Below are 26,019 nucleotides of genomic sequence, written 5' to 3' on the forward strand. Positions count from 1 at the left end.
GCAGAGAACCCCGTGAGGGGGGAAGGCAGGAGGCTCAGGCAGGGGTGGAGGGCTCTGTGCTTGGCCAGGAGGGTGTGTTGGAAACACACTCTGTGTCCGGAGAAGGCCTCCTGGCCAGGGGACACGGCCGCGTTCTCCAGCCACCTGCTGTGGGGCCGGCCAGGGCCCAGGGCTGTCTCTTCCTTTTGCGGGGCCAGGTGGCCCAGGTGCCTGGCGGGCCTCTGGGGCAGGGACGATTCTGGGTCATGGACAGTGCAGGGATGAGGTAGCTGCCCCAGGACGGGGAGATGCAGGAGGAGCAGCTGATGACGAGGGTCTTGGCAGCAAGAGACTGTATTTTCTAGACGTTTGATCATGGAAATTCTAAAACATCCATGAAACTAGTGGGATGGCTGAGGGAGGCCTCGAGTGCCCACCACAGGCTCAGCCCTGTGGGCAGTGGGGCCCAGGGGTATTTGGGGTTGACTCCTCAGGGGCGGAAAACCCTCATTTCTAAGTCCCCACAGTCCCAGATGTGGCCGTTGTGCCACCAGTCAGGTCCCGTGGGTGAGCTGTCGTCTAATCTTAACCCCGTGACAGACCGCAGGCGTGGAGGCCAGGCTGAGCGCTGCGTTAGGTATTTTAAGTCTCCCTGGCACGCTTGATGTGTTTGTTTATTTACGCCTTTTTTAAAACAAACAACAGAGAAGTGCTTCTGAGGTGTTTTCTGTGTTTCATTGTTTCTGGAGCGTTCACATTTGCTCTTCTCACCTAACGATTTCATTGTTAATTCGGAAGAACGGGCGACCCCGGCTGGGCTGCTGTCTGCTGAGCCCTAGCTTGGTGCCTCATGTCTTTCCAGGAGAGTGGTCATGGTCAAGGTTGTCACCACAGAACTGATGGCGCGCAGGCCTCCGCAAATCATGTGCCGGGGGCCTAGAGCTCCACCACTTACGGGCTTTTCACCTCGGGTAGCCACCCTCTTCTCTGAGCCTCAGTTTCCACATCTGTAAAATGGGTATAGCAACAGCACCTCCCTTGTTTAGCTGCCGAGAGGTGCCCGGTGGGCAGGAGGTTGTCAGTATACGATGGCAGAGGACACAGACACAGGTGCAGGTGGGAGGGCAGTGGGAGAGGTGAGCTAGGGGTTCCCAAGTTTGAAACCTGGTCTCCTGGGACTCCTTGTCTCCTTGGGGAAACCCCAGGAAGGGATCTAGGTGGGAAGGAAATGTCACTGGGGCAGGGAGGGAGGGGACTCTGTCTGGAAAAGCCGGGTGTTAGACTGGCTCCAGCTTCGCAGGCTGCCTGAGGCGGGAGCCCAGGCGGGGAAGCCTGCCGCTCTGACTCTTGGCTTCCTCCTGGAAGAGAGAAGAGGCCGTTCCGGATTCTCCAGTGTCTGGTCGGGGAGCAGGGGAGGGGCTCCCTGGCCTGCTGCCCAGCCATCTGGAGGGCCGGGCAGGAGAGCACCGGGCGCTGGCCCAGGCTCCCTCATGGGACCTGGGGCCCCCGCCTCGCCAGCGGCTCCTTCTCTCCCCGGAGGAGGCTGTGGGGCAGTGGCGCATCGTGGGGACCATCAGGCCGGGGCCGGGCCCCGGGCCAGGGACTCCACCCAGCGTCTCCGGGGCCCTGGCGGCCGTGACCCACATCTCCGCCCCCGCTGCCCGCCTGCTCCTATGGCCCTGACATTTCAGCCTTGCCGAGTCTTTCCCAGTAATTCTGCCGGCTTCGCAGGAAGCCCGTTGGTGGGGTGCCAGCTCCCCGCGCCCCCTCCGGCGTAAGTCCTTTCTGGCCGCCTCCTGGCAGGCGTGCAGCACCCGGGCCCCCACCTCTCCCCGGGAGGCCGGCCTGTCTCGGCCTGACCTGTGGCCTGGCGCAGGGAGGTGGGGGGGCCGCGTGGGCCGGGCGAGGCTCGGCTTCCCAGACCCGGCCGGAGATAGAAACAAAGGCATTTTTTCAAAGGGGGGGAACCCCACCAAAGAGCTGCATGCAATGTCCTCATTTTTCCTGGAAGCCGCCTCCAGCAGGACAAACAAATATATTTTCAAAGGCGCTAAAACCAGTGACTCACTGCAAGGAACGCCCTCCCTTACCCTCGCCCGCCCGCCCTTCCCACACCCCCCTGGGCTTAATTGCTGCGAGTGGGGCGGCGCCCGCCCAGCCGGGCCTCGGAGATGGCAGGCGCCCGGGTGCTCGGTGCCCGCCCAGCCGGAAAGCCCCCCGCGGCCGGGCCTCACGCCCGCCCTGCTCCTCCCGCAGGTTCATGCAGCACCCCAAGAACTTCGGCCTGATCGCATCGTTCCTGGAGAGGAAGGTGAGTCGCTGCCCCCACGGCCAGACGCAGCCTGCCCGCTCTGCGCCTCTCCTGGGTCCACTCCGGTGGGCAGCCCCTTCCCTGGTGCTGCGGGTCCTCCCTCCCTGCCCACGGGGCTTGCCCCTTGCTCTGGCTTTCCATCCTCCCCTCCTTCCCCGGCAGTGCTCCTGCTCCCTCCTCCTCGGAGAGCGGCCACAGGCCCCGCCCCTACTGGTGGAGGGGGCGGAGCCTCAGGCTTGGGCACCAGGAGAGCTGTGTACACTGGCCTCCCCGAGCCTGCTTCTCGGATGTGGCAGTGAGAGCCCCCGCCGATTGGGCACACGTTCCGGAAGCCATGCTGTGCCTGGCGTCCCTATAGGCAAGGGTGGCCTTCTTCCAGGGGGTGGGGCCCTCCGATGGTCACTGCGGGCTTTCTGACGCCCCTGCTGCCAGCCAGGCTTGTGTCCAGTAAGTCCCATCCCACTGGGACGAGCCTTTCCGGAGCACTGCCCTTCGAATCCTAGCTCGCCCCCAAAGCCAGCCCTAGCCAGTGCCCCTGTTCACTCCCAACTCCCACCTGGCAAGTGGGCCCAGAGCATCCCGTAGAATGGTGAAGGCCTCCTTCGCACCCTTCATTGGGCTGCACAGTGCCTGGAGAAGTGGGTGGGGTCTGGATGAGACCCTGGGCCGTAGGGCAGAGCGGGAAGGGCATCCAGCAAAGGTTCACCTACTGAGGCTGCTGTCCCGGGGCCTTTACACCGCACTCCCTTGAATCGGGCGCGTCAGAGGTGGGGGCCCAGCTGCTGGAGGCCGCATGCTTTTCGGTCGAGGGAGGGCCGTCTGGGTAGGAGCCATACAGTTATTTTAAAGTTGAATAGTTGCTCCCAGTGTCCGCCCTTAGCGGGGTGATAGCCATAGGAGGAGGGAGACGGGCAGCGTGGGGAGGCCAGATCTCTCTGTGCCTGAGAAGCCGTGCAGGGAAGTGAGCGCCATACACAGCCTTTCCTCTGAGTTTATGACTGCTTCGTGCTGCAGCTGTGGGCAGCCCGGGAGGCTCTAGGTCAGGGCTCCCCGGGGATGGAGGCCAGGGTCTCAGATGCCGGCCACTGTGCGGCACTGCTTGGGAACGGGGAATGAGAGCCTCTACACTGAAAAGTAAACTTTATGGTGTATTTTGACTAAGAGGCAGCTCAGGACAGGACTTAAATAGAGCTTCCAGAAGGGTCTGGAGCAGGGGTTGCCAACTGTGCTCCGTGCCTTGGGGAGAGGTGTGTTCTGAGCGAGGCTGACGGCCGACCTGTGTAGCTCGCCGTCGTCTGGCAGAGAAAGCACGCCCCTGAAGGCTCCAGGGGGAGCCGGACCCCCACATCACCCGATTTGCAAATACTGGCGTCTGGTAATTCACTGACTTTCTTGCTGTCATGTGGGCCCCATTGGTGGGCCAGGGTTACCTGGGCAGTAGCCTCTGCTCACGTGTCTTCTGGGAGGGGGCAGAGGCCACCTGGCCTCCCTCCGCACCCGGCAGCCCTTGTGGACTGGCTTCCAGAAGCGAGCGGTCTTGGCGCCGACTCAGACCCACAGCGACACCTGACATCCTGTCAGTAATGGCTGCAGGCGTTGGCCAGCCGTCGCCCGGAGCTGGCCTGCGGCCACAGGTGGCTGGCGCTGCCATGTTGGGTCTGGTTGCCTTGAGGTGGCTTCTTGCTGGTCCTGTTCGGGCAAAGAGGTAGTGCAGTCCAGGGCGGGCCAGTGACACTGCGGTTCAGACCTGGGATGGTGCGGGAAGGACCAAAGCTGAGAAGATCACAAACCTTCTAGGAGATGACGAGTGGCTTGGGGACGCTAGAGTCCAGCTGGGCCGCAGAGCTTTGGCAGAGGATACTTGGGGCCCCGGGTGTTTGGGAAGAAGGGACTGGGCTGAGAGACAGGAGCCCCAGGCCTGAGTTTGTCCAGTGGGGAGCTGGAGGGCTAGGGGAGGCAGGCGACCCCCCATTGCGGTTATGGATGGCTGCAGTCACGCGCCCTGCAGCGTGGACGGCATTCGGGTGCCGTCTTCGTGACTGCTCTGTAACACGTGTGCTCTTAGCACCCCCGATGCGCAGGGAGGTGAGGTGACCGGCCAGGTGTGGAGGGGGCGGGACGTGAACCCAGGCCTCTGGGCCTTGCCGCCTGCTCTGACCACCCACCCTGTACACAGCAGTCTGCTCTCTGTGCCCCACAGACTGTGGCCGAGTGTGTCCTCTATTACTACCTGACCAAGAAGAACGAGAACTATAAGAGCCTGGTGAGGAGGAGCTACCGGCGACGCGGCAAGAGCCAGGTAAGGGGCGGCCTGGGGGCTTGGCTCTTGGGATGGGTTCCCAGCATGTCCTGCAGCCCTTGGTAGGTTGGGCGGTGACTGTGGCCGCGGTGGGCCCCCTCCGCTCAGGCCCCCACAGTGGCGGCTGGGAGACCCTCTCGGGGGCGTCCAGCCTACCCCAGCAGCAGAGAGGAGCGCTGGGGGAAAGACTGCTTCCATTTCTTAGCCTGGAAAATTCTAGAACTCCTGGCTTGGTGAATCGTGATTGCTGTGGTGGAAAGGGCCACATCCCTAGAGCAAGGACTGGGTCCTCTGGGTGACTTGAGCTGGTTCACAAAGCTAACATTTAAAAAAAATGTTTATAGTTCTTTTGTGTTTACTGTTCTGCATATTTGAAAGCAAAAAATAGCCAGTACACCCTCCTGTAGCCTGTCTGCCGTAACTGCCCAGGGTGAGACTGAAGGATTGTTTACCTTGAAGCGTGGTTCCGCACGCTGTGGCTCCCCCACCTTCCCTTGTGAATAAAGCTTTATTGACACACAGCCGTGTGCATTCGTTTCCGAATTACCATGGCAGCTTCTCTGTCACAGCAGCAGAGCAGAGCAGCCGTGGCAGAAAGTGCAAGGACCTAAAATCTGGGCTACCTGGTCCTGTACAGAATACGGAAGCCCCCACCCTGCACTCAGGCGTAAACAATGGGGCCTGCGATTTGGCTCTCACTGGGCGGGCTGTTGAAGGGTGGCCACGTCTGGTTTGTGGATAGGCTTTGCCTTGAGTGTTGTGTGGCCACAGCCGGCCTGCCCATGTAACGGATGCGTGAAACCGAGGCTTACTGACTTGGAGCTATTTCACTGCAAAGACCTAGTTGTGGTATTTTAGAAACTGAGGTACAGTCAGGCATTTTCTAGACTGAGAGGCTCCAGGTAGGGAGTGTGGATATGCTGAGGCATGAAGGGCACGGTGGTGGGGACTGTGGCAAAGTAGAGGCCTGTAGGTTTGTTTAAAAATAAACAAACTTATTTAAAGATTATGTATTCAAAAGTGAGTCCCGCTTCGGGGTGTTTGCAGAGCACCTGCTGTGAGCCAGTTCTCTTGCTCGCCTTCCCAGTGCTTGTGCCCTCACTCGCTCCACTGCCTTGGTGGGGCCTCCGGGGGGGGGGTGCTCATGAGCCCTTCCTGGTGGCACGGCTGGGGCCTCTAGAGAAGAGAGGGTTCTGACTCAGAGTGGAGGTTACGTAGGGAGGGGGTGTCCCCGGATAAGTCCTGGAGGGCTGGGGTTTCTGTGTCCTGCATCCCGGGTCCTGTATGCCACGCCTTTGATTTTGTGGCGTCCATTCTGTTCATTGGACGTTTGTGTGCCGGGCACAAGGGGCTTCTTCTGGGCGTATGGACCGGCCGGTGTACGTGGTTCTAAGACCGTGTGCCGGTGCTCTGCCTGCAGGTGTCTGTACTGCAGGGCCCTCAAAAGTGAGGGTAAGGAGCGGGCCCCGGGTTGGACAGGGACACAGGTGAGGGTGTCCTGGGCAGAGGCAGCAGCAGGTGCAAAGGCACGGGGGCGTGAGAGAGCACAGCGCCCTCAGAGTCTCGGAAACGGGTCTCAGCATTCCAGGCTCTTTTTAAATTTAATATTATTTCATAGTTTGTTTATTTTGAGAGGGTGGGGGAGGGGCAGAGAGAGAGAGGAAGAGCGAGAGAGTGGCCAGCAGGCTCTGCACTGTCAGCTAGAAGCCTGAGGCAGGGCATGAACCCATGAACCGTGAGATCGGGACCTGGGCCAAAGTCGGATGCCTACCTGACTGAGCCCCTGGGCGCCCCAGCAGCGCCTTCCAGGGTCTTAAATGAACCAAGGATTGGAGAGAGATCATGGAACCCTGCGTCTCCTCGTGTTTGCCAAGTGAGTAGAGGCAGTTCTCTGCCCTGTGGGAAGGAGAGCATACACGCGTTGGTGAATGGTGGCTCACACCTGACCTCAGCGTCCGTGAGAGGCAACGGAGCGCTGAGGCCCGCGGCCGACTTACAGAGCATGCGTGTGTCCATTCCAGCTGACCTCTGGCCAAGGGGCCTCCTGTTGCCAGAGCTGATTTTCGATGATAAGCTTGAAAATCGAGAATTTATGTGAAATGGCCTCATTTTTAAACCTTAGGGTGCATGAAAAACAGCAAGGAGTGCTTGGAGGGCTCAGTCCGTTCAACATCTGACTCTTGATTTCGGCTCAGGTCATGATCCCAAGGTTCATGGGACCGAGCCTCATGCCGGGCTCTGGGCTGAGCCTGGAAGCTGTTTGGGATTCTCCCTCTGTTTCTGTCTCTCTCAAATGACTGAAGTGAGAACACCACCACCACCAACACACTGACTGTATGGGCCACACTCACATTTGCTCTTCTTTTGAAATGAAGTTCTTAATTTTAATGCCAGAAGAGACCAGGCGTAGTGTCGTGTCAGTGTCGGGAGTACGATACAGCAATCCTGCAGTTGTGCTCGGCACTCCGTGCTCATTGCGGCAAGCGCACTCTCACTCGTATCTGCTCTCCATCTATCCTCAGCCCTGAGTGCAGGATCTCTGGAATCGAGAATGGCGAGGCCGGGTGGTAAGGGGACTGACTGTGCGACGTGGGACAGAGGTCCAACCAGGAAAGCCGGGGCCCTGGGGAGCCCTGGAGTGTTCTATAGCAGAGGAGGAGCATCTGTTTCCTCTTGTCTGTGCTGCCCAGATCAGCCGTAGTGTGTGTGCACTGCGTCTCTGGGGAGGTTGGGCCTCTGCCCCAGCTGGGGCCTCCGGCTGTGGCTCCCAGGACAGAGAAGGGCCGCCTCTGTGCTCTGCCTCTTGCAAACAGAGGGAAGGAAGCAGGGCAGGATGCCCCTGTCTCCCGGGAGATGGGACACGTGTTAGTGACTCTTCCCTCCCTCTCATCACTGGGGCTGCTAGAGTCCAGTGTGGCCCGGGCCCTGCCAGGGACAGAGATTTATGTGCAGATCCTGGAAGGACTTCTGTGCCCGGCACACTGGCCCTGTTCATAAATACGGAATAAATGGGTCATCCCCAGTGCTGGCTTTGGGGCCGTAAGTCTTGTCTCTGCCCCGTGACCGTGAAATAAATGGCAGACCCCGTTCTCTCGGCCCCTCTCGTTAATCTGGGATGCAGTTACTGGTGGGCCCCGAGCTCCCTCATTTCTCCTCGGTTTTATAAAACCCGCGGTCCTGCTGATAAATCTGCCATGGGGAGGACGGCGCTCCCATAGCCTGGCCTGGTGTGGGCAGGGGCGTGTCTGCGTGGGCGCCCACGGGTGCAGGGGAGGGGTGCAGGTGGCTGTGGTCAGGTGTGTGGCCAGAGCGGCAGCTGAGAGAGGACATGGAGGGCACCCAGTGACCCCCCTGCTGCCCCAGCCTTGTGTCTGAGCCCGACCCTGGCCGCTTAGACCTTGGGAACCTTGGGCCGCGGCACACACGGGGCCCACCCTGCACCCCCTTCCCTTTGCCCACACTTCTCTCTGCCAACCGTCCCGTCCACCCCCAGACGGCCCCCTCGCCTCCCTGGGCAGCCACAGGAAGACAGGCGTCAGGTCCTTCCTGCAAACGAAATGTCTGGGGGCCCATGGAGGCCAGGAGGTAGTGCCTCCCCTGTCCTGGCTTCTCCGCGGGGGGCGGGGCCAAGCCATTGGTGGTGTTTATTTCTTGAGGGGAGCAAGTCAGGCCTGCCCCCCTCCCCGGTCCCTGTAGTGTTGGACGAAGACCTAGGTGGTCTCAGCCAGTATTCGCCGTTCCCCTGGTCAGGGGGACGCGGGGCGGCCGGTGAGACATGGGAGCCCTGTCCGAATCCGCAGGCACCACGATGGGCTGGCGACGCTGCTGACTGCACGGGGCTGATGTGGAAGAGAACAGCAGCCGCGGTCGTGTTCGCCCAACGCCAGCCGCCTCCAGGGGCCGGGGTCTGTGTGGAGGGCGGAACGCGTTTTGACTCTGGCATTTTGGAGGAGGCACTTGATCCCTGTTTTCTAGGGAAGGAGGTCAGGGTGCAGAGTGGTGAAGGGGCTCCCCGAGGAGCCTGCTCTTGCAGTGTGTTCCGAGGTCAGACCTGGCACCCCCTGCCACAGAGGCCCACGGGGACCCTGGCAGTGCCATTTGCCATGGTGTGGCCGTGTGGAAGCCACCCCTCACCGACCACATCGGCCCATGGGTGCAGTGGGTGCAGACTGAGTGGGTCCGGGCAGTGAGTGAGGCTCGCCGTGGGTGGACGGTGCCCCGCCGGCCCCCGCCCAGGTCTCGTCTCCGCTCCCTGGAATCTGCTCCTGGAAACCCCTGTCTCTCGCTTCTCCGCTGCTGCCTGGGCCACGAGCGTCCCTGGGAGACACGGAGGGCCCTTGAGTCTGACCTTCCTCTCTCCCCCTCTTGCCGTCTCTCATAGCAACCCCCCATGCGTGTCCCCTCCCTCTTCCGGGTGGCTGGTAACCACAGAGGCTGTGGTGCCTGTCTGTGGCTTCCATGGCTTGGGGCCACGCTGTGGCTAAGGATGGCCACGAGGGCCCCCTCAACTTTTCAGCCCAATAGATGCCCCTTGACAGCCTCCCCCCACCAGGTGTCAGATGCACAATATTGTATTTGTCCAAGGGCATTTATTGAGTGCTTACCGCATGTCCAGGCTAAGAAGCTTTGCTTTGAGAGCCATATCAGACCGTGATGTTTCAGAAAGCCAGAGTGAAGGCACCAGCCCAGCATGGCTGTCTTCACAGCTCACAGGCCGTCCCGATTCAAGGCCGAGAGGCAGGCGCTAGGTGGTGCTTCAAGGTGTTGGCGAGTGGGCTTGGTGGTCCTTCTAGAGGCTGGGTGGCCGGGGCCTTTCCCGAGTTGGCTGGTGCATGGCCTGGGCCCAGAGATGGGGGGATGCCTCTGACATCGTTGCCCGAGCCCTCTCTCCTCACTGTTCTTGCCTTGGCGGGACTGAAATGGGTTCCAGGTGCCAATCCCACCATCTGGGGAGGAGAGTGCAAACCCATGGCGCTGGCGGCAGGCAGTTATTCTCCCCAGAATACAGGGGACGTCACCGTCCGCTCCAGACGGGCTGTAGTAGTAGTCAGAGTCACCTAGTGTCAGGCTGTCCCCTGCTGGGGTCCCAGGCGGAGTCACGAGCCTGATACAGAGCTGGTGTCTGGCCGAGGGTCTCCAGCTCTCACCTGGAGGACTCCCGGGCTGTACCCCTCCACGGGGCCCCGGAGCCTGCGCCTCTAACACCCACCCAGCAACACTGGCTGCTGGTCCGGGGCCACTCAGAGCCTCAGCCTGGGGAGGGCCCGCCCTGGAGGGGATGGGGAGGGAACAGAGTGGCAGGAGGGGAAGCTGAAGTGCCGCATGGGCTCCCTGCCCGTCACGAGGAGAGGGGTTGGGGGAGAGGCGATGAGCTGACCCTGTAGGTGAGATGAGCTGAAATGGCCTTTCCAAGGCGTCCTGAGGTGGGCTGACAGGGCCGGGTCTTAGCCCATGGGCCACGGACAGCTGAGTGGGGTCAGCAAGCCCTTCCGGAAGGGGGCCTGGCTAGTCCCTCGGATGGACAAATTCCGAGTACTTCCATGTTTGCAAGCTACGCTTCACAGTGGCCGTGACTTTCTAGAAGGCTTAACCACAGGGTGTATAGCAAGACATCGCTGTTTCTGTCCCGGTGACTCCCTGCCCTGTCATGCCCTCGTCACACGTCCTGTGCCAAGCCGTTTGTTCATCATGTTGATGCTGCATTTTGAAAGCTTGGATGGGGCCACAAGTGGAACGTAAAACTCCTCGATGTAAAGCGCCACCGTTGGCGTGTTGCCCTGGGAGAGGCCAGAGGCGCCGTGGTCTCCATGACACGCGTGCTCGGCCCTGGAGGCAAGGGATGTGTGCTGGCCGTTTGGAGCATCAGGATCACGTTTGTGTTTAACAGAGGGTGCCGCCCACCTTCCAGAAGTTTCTTCATATTCTGACACAGGGAGATGCAGGCCCAGCTGTAGACTTTTGGAATACCAGCCCCTTCCTACCCACCCCCACCAGACCCCCCAACCTGAGCTTCAGCAGGTGAGAGCCGGGCGCCCAGATCCCAGCCCCAGGCCCCTAAGGCCTTCAGGTGAGCAGCGGGCGGACTTGAGGGCTGGGCCGAAGCTCGGGCACCCTCCCTGAGCTGAGTCACTGGCTGAGGTGGGTGGGGGTCCAGCAGTTTACAGTCTGTGATTCACGGACACAGGGGCCACATCACCCCAAATGATTGCGGAGCCAGAGTGCAGGACTGCTTCGGTCAGTAGCCGGCTCCACCGTCGGGAGCCGGGAGAGTGAGGCCCAGCCCTGCGCGGCCCTGGCCCAGGGCCCCCCGTGACGCTCAAGGTGATGGGGAGGCCCGGGCTCTGGAGGGGTGTGTCCCCGAGGGTGAAAGCTCTCCTAGGCGGCTGAGGCCCAGCCTTCTGGCCTGCCCCGGGGCGTCTGAGGGGGGCCATGCTGGGGGCCCCACGTCCGCTGCTGCTCCCTGGCCTGCGCACCCTTGCACCCGTGGCTCGCAGCTCGGTCCAGCTCCCACCTCTGACCAGGTGCTCACACCGGGCTCCTGTGTTTTCTGGGTTGATCTCTCTCGCTCTTGCTCTCGCTGTCTTTTCTCCCTCTGTGTCCTGTTTCCCTGATTGTTTTCGCTGCATGTAAGTCTCTGTGTCTCCCACCCCCACGCCCCTGTCTCCATCGCGCACCTCCTGCCCCCGTCTTCCCTCCTCTCAGAGCCTCCTCTGCCAGCTCCTTGCCAAGGGACAGGTGACCTTGTTCTGGTTGCTGAGGCACTCCAGAGGCTCCTCCGCCATGGGCAGTGCTCACGGGGGACAGTGTGACCCAGAGGGCTGTTCCATCGGCAGGCCCAGCAAGCTCAGTCCGGCGGCGGGGCGGGGGGGGGGGGGGGGGGGGCAGCTGCTGTGCAGCCGTGCTGGTTCCCAGGACCTGGTTGTCTCCCTCCTACCCCCGCCAGTGAGGTCGGGCAGGGCCATGCTGCAGGCCAGATTCGGCCACGTTGCCTCCAGGTTGGGCTGTTTCTCTCCTGGGCCACTGGGTGAGCATGAGTGTGTGTGTCCCAGACCAGTGCCTGGAGCCCAGATGGGCGTCCAGCCTGGGGGTCTGGGTGGCAGGGAGTGTGCTTCTGCTCTGCTGGGGGCCGGCCGGGCTGGGCCAGGCTGTGTCCGGATCTAGGGCTCCGCGGAGCAGATGTCCCTGATTCCTGCCTGCGGTGGGGGAGGCCGGTAGGGAGGCCCCTGTGGGCCCCCAGCCACATTCCAGCAGCCGCTGTTCTCAGGGAGGGCCGTGCCCCAGGGAGCCAGCAGGCTTCGGGAGAACACAGACGTGGCCTTCTCATGGGCCTGATGTGGTGGCCGGGAGACCTGGCTCCCTGCCAGTCTGCTCCGAGGCAGGGACCACATCAAAGTAGAAGGACATGGGAGACAAGCCCGTCCAGAAGATGTGAGCGTCGGGGGTGAGAGCCTGGGGGCTGACACTCCACATCCCGGCGTGTCAGGCCCGGCTGCCAGGACCCAGGAGATCGTTCCCAGAGGAGCAGCCTCTGTGTGGTTTGGGGTCTGTGCCTGGCGGGCCTGCGCACTAGAGGAGCGTCCTGGTGGACAGTGGCTGTGTGGGAGACCTTTCTGTCATGCCTTCATGTTGTCACCATTGTAGGTGATTCCATGGTGAACAAGATGAACCAGGTCCCCAGAGCTGACACGCCCGTATGGGAGGTGGACAGTCCATGAATGAATTAGTGTCATCATTTGAGGTGGTGGGAAGGGCTATGAATGTAAGCTAGAGTCAGAGGCCGCTGACGCGGGGAGAGGGCAGCTTTTAGGGAGCAGACCTCGAGGGCTTCACTGAGGAAGTGACATTTGAGCTCAGACATGAGTGGTAAGAAGGAACCAGCCAGGCTGAGTTGGAGGAAGACTCCCAGGCAGCAGGCATAGCAAGTGCAAAGGTCCTGAGGTAGGAATAAATATGGCATCTTCTGGGAGGCAAGGGGTAGCAGCCCCTAGGGAAGTGGGTGAGGCAGGCAGAGGCGGGCAGGGGCCAAATCGGGGGGCCGTCTGCTGTGTCAGACCACTGATTTTATTCCCTGTGGCAGGACAGGATCTGATCAATGACTGAGAACAGACCTTTGGCCGCCAAAGCTTTCCCTGCAGGCAGAGCAGACGTGCCGGGTGTGTGTGAATCCCCGCGTTGCTGGCACAGCTGTCTGCAGGGGAGGCTGGTGTGTGTTCCACAACCAGCCTTCGGGGGCGAAGCCGATGGGCAGCACGTGCCGGTGCTGTGGTGTAAACACCCCCACCGTGCCCCGATCTCAGCTGCCAGCGTGACGTCTCAGAAGGCGTACTTGGCGGCGGGGGGCCCACGTCGCGCTGTATCACGCCCCACTTCCGCTGTGTGGGCGCCATTGACGTAAATATCCTCAAGCGCATAGATAACGGATAAATGTACTTGAATAATTGGGAAGCGAGGCGTTCAGAGTGCTTATTACCTTTGTTTTTGTTATCATTTCTTTAACCGTAGGGGTGTGTGTTTTGGTTTTTAATAGTGGCCGTGTTTGATGAGAGTTTGCCTGCAAAACCCCTGTAAATTGGTCCGGCTGGCTCCTGCACAGCTCTGTCACGGACTGGCCCCCGTCCGCATTTCCCAGGAGGGACAGACGGCCTGGGTGACGAGGGTGGGGGGCCGAGTGTTAAGTGGGGCGCTGCTGGGGCCGGAAACCTCCCTTGTGTCTTGCCTCTGACCCTGACCCCATCCGTCGTTCTCCTGCCAGCCTTGGGCTCCCGGGACCCCCTGCCGTGCCGCCAGGAGGTGGCAGGTGTCATGAGGATGGAGCCCCTCTCTGGAGGTGCCTGGCACGTAGTCTCCACTCAGTGACACGTCTGTGGAATGAAGGGATGAGACGGTGCTGCCATTGGTGGTGCTGGGGGTGGGGTTTCGAGAAGCTGTCACAGCACACTTTTGAGGACCTGTCACCTGAGGATTAAATTCGGCAGCTCCTACCTGGATTGCTGGCACTGTCTTTCCGCTAGAGAAGACCCACTGTGACCGACTGCCGCGCCTCCCTTGATCGCCGCCTCTCTGCCCTTCACCATCGGCCACAACTCCTCGTTCCCTGCCTGCCCTCCCCCCTGCACCAGCCAGGCCCTGCAGCCAGGTGCAGTTTGTCACTTGGTAAGGACAGGGTCGTTTTCATGTCACCATCCCTTTGCCCACGCGGATCCCCTCCCCGAATGTCCCCTCTCATCCTTATGACCCAGAAGCCTTTGGGGACTCAGCTCAGGGGCCTCCCTCCTCGCCCCAAGGCCTGGGGGAACGGCCATGTCTGCAAGGTGCTGGGCCTTTTCGGGTTTCCTCAGCACTGAGCCTCCATCCGCCCTGGCGGTATCTCACCTGAGACACTGGCTCTGGAAGGCTGGGGCCCACAGTTCTGGGGGGGTGTCCCCCTTGTGGGGGTGAGCTCTGGTGGCACAGTGTGGCTTGAAAGGGGAGGTCTGTGATCTCCCAGCCCAGGGAGGGAGGCAGAGCACACAGCCCATCTATCTTGCTGGGAAATGCTGTGGGCCCTTGGGTGAGCCCGTTGACTTCTTAGTGTCCTTGTGTGCTCATCTATGACAAGGGGGGGTGCCAGGGTCATTGGGGGGTTTGGCTATAACCACGGCAGGTCACGGGCGGGGTTCAGTTGTAACCACGGCAGGTCGTGGGTGCTTTCAGTTAACTATAACAGGTATGGAACTAGGAGAGGAAGAGGCTCCGCCCAGCATTTGTCGTGTTTGGTCAGTAGTTGTTGCTGTGTACGCGTGATGTTTTCTGTGCAGCCCAGCTCCGGGCTTCCACACAGCGCGGGCGCAGCTGGCTTGTCCTGCACTCAGCGCTCGGAAGCAGGGGTCCCTTGGGGATCTGAGCCGGTGGTTCTGGCTAACCATAGATCCGGTCAGGTTTTCTGCAGAGTTGTGCTGTGGTTTGGGAGGGGTGTCCCTGACCCGGCGCTGGACCCGGAGCCCATTGTGAGCCTGACCGTTGACGTGTCTGGAAAGCAAAGGTCGGTCCCTCATCAGGAGCCTGAGTCCTTTGAGCTGGTGGAGTCCAGCTTCCGGTTCCTCTCCCAGGTCCAGAGGCATCACCTGCCGCCCCTGGCAACGGTGCGGGTGTGTTTTGGGGAACACGGTTTCCCTGAGCCTCACTCCTTGGTGTGATCCGGAACCCGGGGGCATCAGCCTCCCCAGGAAGGCACCTGGGAATGCAGAGCCTTAGGCCCCGGACCCCCGAGTCTGCATTTTCTCACTGCGGCCAGCTGATTGGTGGGCAGGTCTAGATAGAGCGGCACTGGTCTGGGCCAGGGGTGGGCAAATTATGGCTCCTCAGGCCGGATCTGGCCCTCTGCCTGTTTTGTAAATAAAGTTTTATTGGCACATAACCATGCCCATTTGTTTACCTCTTGGCTGCTTTCAAGTTATACACCGTGCAGATAGGAGCACTTGTGCCAGGAACCAGTGGAGTGGGCCTGTGGCCGTGCAGGGCCAGCTGGCCGTCTCCTGGGCTAAAACCTCAGTGCTCAAGCCTGGGTGCCTGTCGGCATCACCTGGAAATACACTGAGGCCTAGGGCTCACCCCGGGATTCTGAGGTGGCGCAAGCTCCCCAGGCGGTGTGTGTGCTGCCGTCAGGGGTGAGATCCTTGGTTCCGGATTGCCTGTGAGACGCAGCACGTGCGGGTCACAGCCGCGGACAAGAGGGCTTGTGTCAGCTGCCCTCCCGCTTGCTCTCCTAGGCCATCAGAGGCTTTAAGATCTTCAGACACTGAGCTGGCTGCAGCTGGGTGGGGGGGGGTGCTGAGAGTGGGGGCCCCCGTCTTGCCCCATAAACCTGCATGAAGGGAGCACCCCTACATCAGCTGCTGACCTCGATGCGGCAGGAGGTCAGGCAGACGGCCGCTACTATGCTGATGGAGCTCTCCCACTGGGTGGCACGTTTCAGACCACGGTGGACTCCCTGGCTCTGGGCTCCTGGCTCCTCCCTTTCTGCCCTTGCACTGGTGCCGTGCAGCTTGGGGTGCTGGCCACCCGCATGAGGGAGATGGCGGTCAGGTCACGAGATGCCAGGAGCCCATCAGGGGGACTATATGCCACAACTCCAGAGAGGCCTCCAAGGTGCTGAGCTAGTGGGTGTTGCTACACACCCCTCCTCCCTCACCCCTGCACCCCAGGCTTGATAAAGTGGAGGTAGCGGTGGCTGGCTCAGGGATCACAGCCCCAGGTGGGAAGTGATGGGAATGCTGGCCGGGCTGCAGTGTCTGCTGGGACTCCGAGCCTCCCCACGAGGTGAGCGCAGGGTGGGGGGGTGGGGGCTGGCCGAGGGGCGGGCGGAGGCGACTGGAGAGGGGCTGGGCATGGCCAGGGTTAACTTGGGCTAAGGTGGGATCCCGGCACTGCCGCTTACCAGGTTTGTTGTTTGGCCACTCTGTGCCTCAGTTTCCTCTTCCGTAAAGTGGGAGAGTGAAGGGGTTGGCAGAGGACATTATCGGGGTTCATAGAGCAGTGCGTGACATGTGGTGCTTCGGGCTGCATTGGGTGTTCCTGCTGTGGTGTGGATGGTGACTGGGTGGGGTGGCGATGGGCCCACCCAGGCTCAGGTGGGGCTCGAAGAGTCTTGGGGGCCAGGGCGGGCTAGGGGCAAAGGCCAGGGATGCCCAAAGATCCCCCCCAACCGAGGCCCCAGATTCTGGTCGGGGGTGGAGTAGGGGGAGACTCTGAGCGGGGCTTTGGGGATGAGGGGACCGTGCACGCTGCCCCTGGGCTGCCTGCTCCCCTCCCTCGGAGCCCCTGAGGCTGTGCCTCTCTGCACCTGCTCTCCTGACGTGCGGGATGGGAACGGTGGTCATTGCTGTCTCTGTCGGAGGTTGTTAAGGGTGTTAAACGGGAGCAAGGTGCTTGGTATGGCGCCAGGGACAGGGCGCCTCTGCGGACGGAACCCTGGTCACCACTCCCGTCCGTTTCCACTGTCACCGCCGCCAGAACTCGGGAGGGCCAGGAGCTGGTCAGCGGGGCATGCACAGCTCAGCGTGGGACGTGCAGGAAGCCCTTGGGAAATGCCGGCATCTTCCTAGTGGGGCTTCTCCAGGACTTGGGTGGGGGCACGCAGGGAGGCACTCAGCTCAGTGCGGGCGCAGGTGCGCCCCCCGGGCCTCAGCCTTGCTTAGTCGGGCGGCACGGGTGCAGGGCTGGGCCTCTGTGGGTGGGAGCCGCACCTCCTGGCCATGCTGGGGTAGACAGTGGCCTGCTTTGTGGCCCGGGGGTGAGATCCCATGGGACTTTGAGGTCCTACTGGCCCAGACCCAGGGGATGATGACAGGCGCTTTCCTGGTGGGTGGCCCGGTGTTGAGCCCATGTGGCCAGAAAAGGTTTGGGGTTGAGGCTGCTGCCCAGGCAGGAGTTTGGGTAGAGAAGCCGCTGAAGGCTGTGTTGGGAATGCCAAGCTTCTTGTGGTTGGAAAGCCCCAGTCCGGCCCCCGGCATCCGGTTCCCAGGTTTGCAGAAGTCAGCCAGTGTGACAGGTGGAGACGGTGGCCACGCCGGGTGGCCCACAGGGCAGGGCACCGCTCCCCCGTCAGCCTCGCTTTCTCCGGCCCCCGGAGTCTGCTCCCTGCCCCCACCGCCCTCCCAGGCAATGTGCAGAGGCCTCCCTCCCCACCCCTTGGAACAAAGCAGAAAACCTCTCTGTTCCTGCTGCCACCTGCTGGGATGGCTCAGGAAGAGCCTGTGCCTTTAGGGTGTGAGAGGTGAGAGGTGGCCGCGCCTCCCAGGCTGTGGTGAGTTCATGTCTGAGCGTTTGAGGGGGTGTGGTGGGGGGGGGACAGGCCAGTGAGGGCATGGCAGCAACATGGTGGGGGTGGAGAGGCTATTTGAGCCCCTGCGTTCTGCTCCCCTCGCCTCCTCCTACAGAGTAGAGGAGTGCTTGGAGAAGGGTGTTCCGGGGTGACCACTGGCGTGGCTTTGGAGCGCCCAGGGGCCCCCGCAAGTGTGCAGACCCTTGCTCTGGGCCCCCGCGTCCCAGAACACCCGGGCCAAGGCCACTTTGTGCGTTGGAGGGTCGTGAGTCCCTGATGCAGGGAGGGAGGGGACCCCGCCTGCCCCCACCTTCTCCATCTGCTGCTGGGGTTTCTCCCTCCGCATATGGCCGTACCCCCACCGCACACCAAAGGGCTTTTCGGCCGGTTTGTCGTCAGTTCCCTTGGCCCGTTGGGATGGAAAGACGGCCTGGTTTGGCAGTTGCTGGCAGGGAGGATTTTGGGGCGGCCAGGAGGATCCGCGTGTGCTTTAAGAGAAACCGGGTTTGGGTGGAAAGGAAGCCGGGCAGCCTCCCGGGAAGGAGCCGGCCGCCTCCGCTTCCTCCCCCGTCCTGCTGAGGGCAGGCTCGGCAGCACAGTGCCAGGGGGCAGCCCGGCCAGCGCCCACATCGCCGCTGGGCCGGAGATGAAGTAAAGACCCCCTCTGACTTGCCCTTGATGCGAGCAGAGCAAACCCGCTGCGGTGACGAGTGGGTCCTCGACACGCACTTGGCTTTGGGCCCAGGGCGCCCCTCCCACCTGCCCATTTCACAGATGCGGAGATGGGCCGAGAGGTGGCTGAGCTTCATCAGGGATGCGTCCCTGGCCTCTCTGGTGCTCACCCTGCTGTGGCCTAGTAAGGCCGACCAGTGCCCTCCCCCTGCTGTTGATGGCTTCAGTCCCCTAACACCCACGCCAGATACCACTCCCATCAGGGTTCTCTTGTTTTGACCTCCTGGCCCCTGGGGCTGAGGTGGGCATGCTGAATAGCCCTGCTTACACAGGAAGAATCAGCACAGAGAGGTTAAGATCCTCATCCAAGGTCACACAGCCACCGAGGGGAGGAGTCAGGAGCTGAGTCCAGGCTTCTGATGTCTACACCTGGCCCTGGGGCTCTGGCCGCCCTAGACCCCTGGGCTGGGTGCCCCCCCCCGCCCCCCCGGCACCCCCCGCAGCATCCTCTGCCTGCAGCCTCCGGCAGCTGACTTGGCCCAGTCCCTCTGCGGGAGCGCGCGGCCCAGGTGCGGAGGTTCACCTGCCTCACTGTCCCCCACTCGCCCCCTGGGACCCGCAGCAGCAGCAGCAGCAGCAGCAGCAGCAGCAGCAGCAGCAGATGCCCCGGAGCGGCCAGGAGGAGAAGGAGGAGAAGGACAAGGACAAGGAGGCCGAGAAGGAGGAGGAGAAGCCCGACGTGGAGAACGACAAGGAGGAGCTGATCAAGTAAGGCCACCCAGTCGCCAGCCGCGGCCCCGGCCTCTGCCCGGGCGGTGGGGGGTGGTGTGCGCCCGGCCCGGGCCCCGTGGGCGGCCCCGTCTGTAGAAGCGCGTGAGGAGAGCGGTTTGGCATCTGTGTGGATTGCCTGCCGGGAAGGGAGGCGTCTTCTGCTCCGCCTGAACCTGACAGCCCCTCTTCTGGAAGCCTGCTCGTCTCTCCCTCCCCCTGTCTGCCCGCCCTTTCCTCCTCAAGCCCTCTGGAGACCTCGGAGACTGATAGCTCATTTGAGCTCTACTCCTGAGCTAATAAATCCAGGCAATGACTTTGGAGCTCTTTGCCTCCTCGTCTCCTCCCCCTCCTCCGCCAAGTCTCCCGAGGTGCCAGGCGGGGGAAGGGGGGATCAGAGGAGCAGGCGGAAGGACTAGGTATGCAGGCGGGCCCTGCCCTCACCTCTAGAATTATCGCTGTCAGTGTGAGTGCTTGCAGATCAAGGCGCAGCCTCCGGGGCCTGCCCGGGGCGGGTGCCGAGCACAGGCAGCTGGAGAGTCGCGCCAGGAAGGGGGGCGGGCACGGCCTCGTGCCAGGTACCTGGAGTGGGCTCAGGAATGTGGCTTCGGAGAACATCTGGCTTCGCCGCACTCTGTCTCCCAGACATCCAGGGAGGGCCTTCTGGAAGATTAATGGGCATGGAGGAGATCTAAGCCCCCTGAGTCGGCTTCTGAGAAAGCCCCAGCCCTGGGTGCCGAGGTCACATGCAGCCCCCACACCTGGCCTGGCCCGCAGAGGCCCGGCGGGAGACTGTGTATTCTGCAAGGCACAGTGACCCGCGACGATACCGCGAGCAAGCAAAGCCGCTGTGGGTCCTTGAGCCCTGCCAAGAGCAACTCCGCTTCGCAGAGTCAAGTGGCCCCGTAGGTCGGGCCCGTTTCCCCCTTGTGGTTGAGCCAGTAGGTCTGCAGGCAGGTCAGGCAGGGGGCAGAGAGCACCCATTCGGCGTGTGAGATGGTCCTGCGGGTGCGCACCGGTCTGTGCCCACAGAGCCATCCGGTTACGTACCAGCTCACTCCCCTCACCCGGAGAGTAAGACTGTGACAGCTGCCGGCTCGCGCGTCCGTTTGCATGAGCACTGGGGCGCCGCAGAGAGCTGGGGGCACAGCCCCTCGTCCTGTGAATGAAGAAGGCTTGCTGCTCGCCACCCCCGGCCCCCGAGCTTTCTAGCATCCGAGTAACACAGACTCCCTGGCAGCCTGCGCCCATCAAGCTAAAGAAAAGCAGGTCTCTTGCAGCTGTCGTCTGGTCTCCCGGCTCAGGCCAAGTGTCTCCCTCTCTGGCCTTTAGGGAGAAGACGGACGACACCTCTGGGGAGGACAACGATGAGAAGGAGGCCGTGGCCTCTAAAGGCCGAAAAACTGCCAATAGCCAGGGAAGACGCAAAGGCCGCATCACCCGCTCGATGGCCAACGAGGCCAACAGCGAGGAGGCCGTCACCCTGCAGCAGGGCGCCGAGCTTGGTGAGGTGCAGGCCGGGGAGGATGGAGGGCCCCGGAGCCCGGCTCTGGCTTCTGAGCTCACTGTGTGGCCTGGGGCGAACCCCTAAGCCTCTCTGTGCTCCGGAGTTCTCATCTGCACATGCACTTGTCCTTTAGGGGCCGGGTGTGGAGGAGCCCACGACTGCTGGTGGGGCTGGGAAGGTGCCCGTCGGTCCCCCTGACCCTGGGCTGGGGCGGCTCACGTGAAAGTCCAGATCGCCAGTTCAGGTCCTATTTCTTAGTCAGAAAACCTGGCCGCACTTGGCCCCCATTTCCATCAAGTAGCAGGTGTCGCTGCGTGGCTGCAACCCCTTTTTAGAAAGACCTGGGCACAGACTGTCCCCACCCCACCCCCCAAGCCCTGGTAGCACCTGGGTTCAAACTTCCTTTCTGTGGGCCTCAGTTTCTCCTGCTCTGTGGGTCCGAGCCTCACTCCCCACCCCAAGTTGGGGGTGGGGGCAGGAGAGACAAATTGAGTAGCAGTTCTCAAGTTCAGCCACAGGGGGGCAGTCAGCATGTGTCCTTCATCTCTGGGCTGTTTTGGCCGTTGGGGGGCTCGCCCTCCCGCCGCCGGGAGGCTCAGGCCCCAGCCACCAGGACACCTTCCTAGGGTGGGAGTTGATGGAGGTGACGTTTCATTTGTCACGGATGCCCCCAGCCCACACTCAGGGTCTGTGCCAGACGCCTGTGCCTTCTTCCTGAGGGAGGTAATTCGTACCTATTTCACAGATGGGCTGTTTGAGGCTTAGAGGAAGGATGTCGCCTCCCTAGTCACGGAATCAGCTGGGATTCAGACCCAGCCCTGTTGACCACAAACTTCACATGACCCCTGTAGGGGCTCTGCCTGGTGACCAGAGCAGCCGGCTACCCCTTGTGCCTGGAGGCCGAGAGCAGCAGGCTCCCCTTCGCGGTGCGGCTGTGGCCTAATTTCTGGGAGGCTCTTCTGGGCCCTCCAGCTGTCAGTCCAGCACCCGCACCCTTAGCCCAGACTTCACAGCGTCCCTGTGAGGGTCCCTGGGAAGGAAGGGATTGCAGGCATGGTGGCAGGGAGCGGGTGGGGGCCGTCTCCCCTCTCCTGGCTTGAGCAGCTCCTCATTCGCCTCCTGCCGGAACTTCCCTCCACTGGTCTCCTCCACCAAGTGCACACTCTGGACCTGGTGCTGTTCCAGGCCCTGCGTCCATGAAGCTGCTCCCTCACGTCTGCCCCCTTCAGGACACCTTAGGCAATTTGCAGGGAAAGACCTGGGCATCTGTCTTGGGGAGCTTGGAGGAGAGACCCCAAAATGCTGCCACAGCAGAGGCCTGGCCAAGTCTGCCTGGTGACCAGGGCAGCTGGTCCCGTGGAGAGCCCCACCCTTGCGTGGGGGGAGCGTTGGGGGGGGGGGATATAGCGCTCCCCCCCGCAGAGAACGCGCTCAGCCAGGGACCTTTTAAACCCCAGGAGGCAACCAGCCGTGTCTGAAAATGGTTTTGATTGTCATAGAGTGGGGACAGCGGGCACCTAGTGGGTTTAGACCAGGGGCTTCACAGCAGAGACGCATCTGGCCCCCGGTCATTCCGTGCTCAGACGAGGCTTCTGCCCACCTGGAGCTCACGTTCCTGGTCCTGGTGCCCCTCACGTGGTTGCCGCGCTTTCGGTGGGGGGGAGGGGGAGGGGCGGCTTCCCAAGGTGCACATGTGGCTCTCACCACGCAGGCCCCGGCCCATCTCCGTCTGAGTTCCTGCCTGTAAAACGGGCTCGTTACAGCGCCCCAACCCCAGCGGGCTGTGTGGGGGCCGATTCCCCCTCAGGGCCGCTGCCAACGTGCCCGCCTTCCTTTCCAGCTTCGATGGAGATGAATGAGAGCTCGCGCTGGACAGAAGAGGAGATGGAGACCGCCAAGAAAGGTGAGGCCTCTGGGACTCTAATGCGCTCGCCTCCTGCCCGGGTCCCGGAGCGCACATGCCGGGGAGTGGGCGACACAGCGGGCCTCGAGGGGGCTCCCGGTGGTCGTGTCTCCCGGGACCTGTTTTGCCAGAGAGGGGTCTGCGTGGCTGCGTCGCCAGGCTCCACAGGGGTCCCCAGGGCGGTCGAGACCCAGCTCAGAAACCTGCAGTTGACGCTGTGCACGTGGGCAGCGGGCGGCCTCTGTCACCTCCGGGCTCCGCCCACTGGGGCCCCCCCCCGAAGCAGGCGGCAGCACTCCCAGGTGTCTCAGAGGGGAGGGAGGGACAGCTTGCCGGGAGCCAGCACGGTGGGGTCACAGGGCCAAGCTGTACCCCTGCCCCGGCAGCGTTCTCTGGGAGGCAGGGCTGGAGGGGGCTGGGGCCGTGTGCTGTGGTGCTGAACTTACCTCCTGCCTTAAAAGTCAGCTGTGTGTTTGGTGGAGCCAGAATCACTGTGTGCTTCACTTCCTGGCTCTGTGATCTAGCTCTGTGTCTCAGTTTCCCCATCTGTGAAATGGGAGAGAGGCATCCAGATTGACCGTGGGGAGCTAGAGATCGTAGGCACTGAGGGTCCTGAGGGTGGGCCGTGCAGTGACCCTACCTGGGCTGCATCGTGGGGATTCTCCTGTTTCTGGACGTGCCTCACCTCTCTCCGTGTGCAGTTTCCTCCTCCCCTGCCCGTGCCCAGGGCTGACAGGAAAGCTGAGGCGCCTGACCCCCACGCACCTGTCTGCTCTCACTTGCTTGATCTCAGCCCCAAGAGGTGGCTCTCGTGTCTGTCCCGGTTCACAGAGGACGAGGTGAGGGGTGAGGCCAGGATGGCCAGGGTCCTGGAGCTGGTGTGTGGAGGGGCTGGGAGCAGGCCTGGGCCTCTGGCCCCGCCAAGGCCACTGACCTGCCGCTTCTAGCACCCAGAGCTCCAGGACGTGACTCACAGGGGGAACAGATGGCCTTTCTAGCGAGGGCCCTGGGCGCCCGGGCAGGCGAGTCTGAGGACAGTGTGGCCTCCAGGCAGAGCCGGAATGGAGACCGAGACCTGTCTGCCCCGCCCCCACCCTCCAGCCCAGGCAGGGGCCCTGAGTGCGCCACCCTGGGGTTTCAGGATCCCACCAGGAGCAGGGGCCTCCCCCCCCACACACACCCCTGCCCCTCTGAGGCCCCTGCCCTCTTCTTCCAAACTCCCAGCCCTCTGGTGAGGGAGGCCCTCAGACCCCCAGGAGAGGAGCTGTCCTGGATGATGAGAGGTTTTCGGAGGGTCAGAGCAGTGTGCGTGGGGGCATCTCTAGCTTCAGGGCACAGGGGTGCTGTCAGCCCCATGGTGGGGCACACTGTTGTTTTTGTCTGTCCCCTGTCCACTTTGGTTCTAGTGCGGACTGCACCACTGGGTGCAAAGGAGACTTTACTTTTACTGAGATTGTGTAGGGTGTTTTTTTTCCCCTCCTTCTCCTTTAATTTTGGTAAAATACGCTGACATAAAATTCACTATTTGGACTGTTGAACAGCGTACAAGTCGGTGGCACGAAGTACATTCACAGTGTTGTGCAGTCGTCATCTCTGGTTCCAGAACGGTCTGTCGCCCCACACGAAGCCCCATGCCCACAAGTGGCACGCCAGGCCCCTGAGGCCTGCCCCCTCGGGCCTCCACTAATCTTCCCGGGTCTGGGTTTGACTGCTCCGGGCTTTCAGCGGAAGGCACTCCTGCAGGACGCACTCTTCCGTGTCTTCTGTCGCCCGCATCGTGTTTTTGAGGTGCAGCCGCACCGTGGCGTGTGGGCCTTGTTCACGGCTGAGCTCTCAGCCGCGCCGACGGGCCACATACTGTGATGCATTCCTTCACTGTTGGCCGATGGTCATGTGGGTTGTTTCCACCTTTTGGCTGCTGTGACCAGACTGCCAGGAGCATTTGTGAATTGCACAGGAGACCCACCCGTCTCTGATACGCCCCCCAGCACCCTCTGCACCCTCCGGGAGCGAGGGCTCCCTGTGCATGCCCCCAGCCTGCCAGCCCACCCCCCACAGCGTCTCCTGTCACCGCGGCAGCTCCGTCCCTGGCTCCCTCCCGGTTGCCTGGGAACCGGAAGTCTGCCAAGTGGGCGGCCGTCCTCTCCGCCTCCGGGAAGGGCAGAGCTGGGGAAAGGGAGGTCGGCGGGGATGACTCACTGCCCAGACGGGAGTGCGCCCCACTGGCTCAAGGTTGGGGCCTCGCAGCGGCAGTGAGCTCATCCTCGGTCCTGCCCACGGAGACGGCACACGAGAACCCCCTGGGGACTGTGCACGCCGAGGCCCTGCTCAGTGACATTTGTGTTAATGTGATGAGCGCCGGCGTGCCCGTGTGCCGTGAATTACCGCAATCTGGACAATTACTGCTCAGGGTAGCTGCTAATGGCCATGTGCTCCCGAGGGCGGTGGGCAGGGGCGGGGCGGGGAGGCAGGTGCCAGCGTCCCCGGTGACTTTTTCTTGGCAGTGCGCAGGAGGAGGGGCAGGGGCAGGAGGCTAGGAATGTTGTGGAGCCCCCCTCCGCCCTGTCCAGCCCTCAGAAACACAGGAAGGGACCCAAAAAACAGCTGTGCCCTAGGCAGATGGCATGCACTCATTCCTGCCCATCCTTCCGTCGACCCTGTGTCTCCCCCAGCGCAGGGCAGGGGTACCCGTACAAAGCACCTGGACCCTTCCCCGGGAGCCCCTGCCTGCCCAGAGCATCCCAGAAGACTGCCAGCAGCCTGGCCTTGAAGCTTGAGCTGCACAGGGCCCCCTGGCCCAGGGAGAAACTAGACCTTCCGGCTCTCAGGCAAGTCCACGCACCTCTCTGTGCCTTAGTTTCCTTGTCAGCATAGTGAGAATTAGCGTACCGCTCACCATGTGCATTCCCAGAGCTGCCGCGACAATTTAGAAACATGGGGACTTAAAACCATGGAGGCGCACCCTCTCGCAGCTCTGGGGGCCAGAGGCGGACGTTGAAGGAGGACCGTGCTCCCTCGCAGGGCCCAGGGGGTCCCTGCCCCCGTCCCTGGCGTTCCTTGGCTCATGGGCACATTGCTCCTGCCTCTGCCTCCATCTTCACGCGGCCATCTTCCACGTAGTCCAGGAAGATCTCGTCTTCATTTGGTCGTATCTGTAAAGTCTTACCAGTAAGGTCACCTTGAAAGGTGACAGGTGGATACGAAATTTGTAGAGAACACTGTTCAATCCAGCACTGTGCCCAGTGTGGTTCTGGTGGGGAAACATACACACACACACAGACACACACACACACACACACACACACACACACACACACACACACACACACTGACGATGGGTGGTGAGGTCTCAGGCAGGTTGAGCTCCCCGTCACCATTTGTAACTCTGACAGCCCCTCCGCCAGGTGCCTCTGGCCTGGCCCGTCCCTGTTGTGGCCTCATTCCTCCTGTGCTGTATGGCCTAGGATGCCATTTCCTAAGGGGATCTCAAGGGGGGACATGAACCGAATATGTACGGTTCTTGGTATACAAGTAGTATACAGTAGGTGCTCAGAGATGGTATGACTGCAGTTCGACGCAAAGATTTTGGAGCCTTTCTTGCTGAAAGGCCTAGCTCTGCGCCATAAGGTGTGTGGCCAAGGGGCCATGGTCCTTATGTGCACATCTGGGAAGTGGCCTGGAGGGGAGTGACCTAAGTGAGCAGGTGTAGAGTGGGAGGAGGTCCCACCGGGCCAGAGAGGGTTCCCCAGACACAGGGGCCCTTGGGCTGGCACCCAGA

General features: G+C 62.0%; 1 protein-coding gene across 21 annotated transcripts in view; it reads left to right on the forward strand.

The window, feature by feature from the left end:
* NCOR2 (nuclear receptor corepressor 2) overlaps positions 1-26,019 on the forward strand; it is a 210,906-nt gene that overhangs the window by 124,428 nt on the left and 60,459 nt on the right. For all 21 annotated transcript variants that reach the window (XM_039241454.1, XM_039241364.1, XM_039242237.1 and 18 more), the window contains 5 exons: positions 2,236-2,290; positions 4,491-4,589; positions 18,686-18,831; positions 20,164-20,336; positions 22,179-22,241. In XM_039241454.1, coding sequence (XP_039097385.1) covers positions 2,236-2,290; positions 4,491-4,589; positions 18,686-18,831; positions 20,164-20,336; positions 22,179-22,241 — 536 coding nt within the window. The remainder of the gene's footprint in view (positions 1-2,235; positions 2,291-4,490; positions 4,590-18,685; positions 18,832-20,163; positions 20,337-22,178; positions 22,242-26,019) is intronic.

Source organism: Hyaena hyaena, unplaced genomic scaffold, assembly GCF_003009895.1.
Source record: "Hyaena hyaena isolate Hyena2069 unplaced genomic scaffold, ASM300989v1 scaffold_0, whole genome shotgun sequence".
NCBI lineage: Eukaryota > Metazoa > Chordata > Mammalia > Carnivora > Hyaenidae > Hyaena > Hyaena hyaena.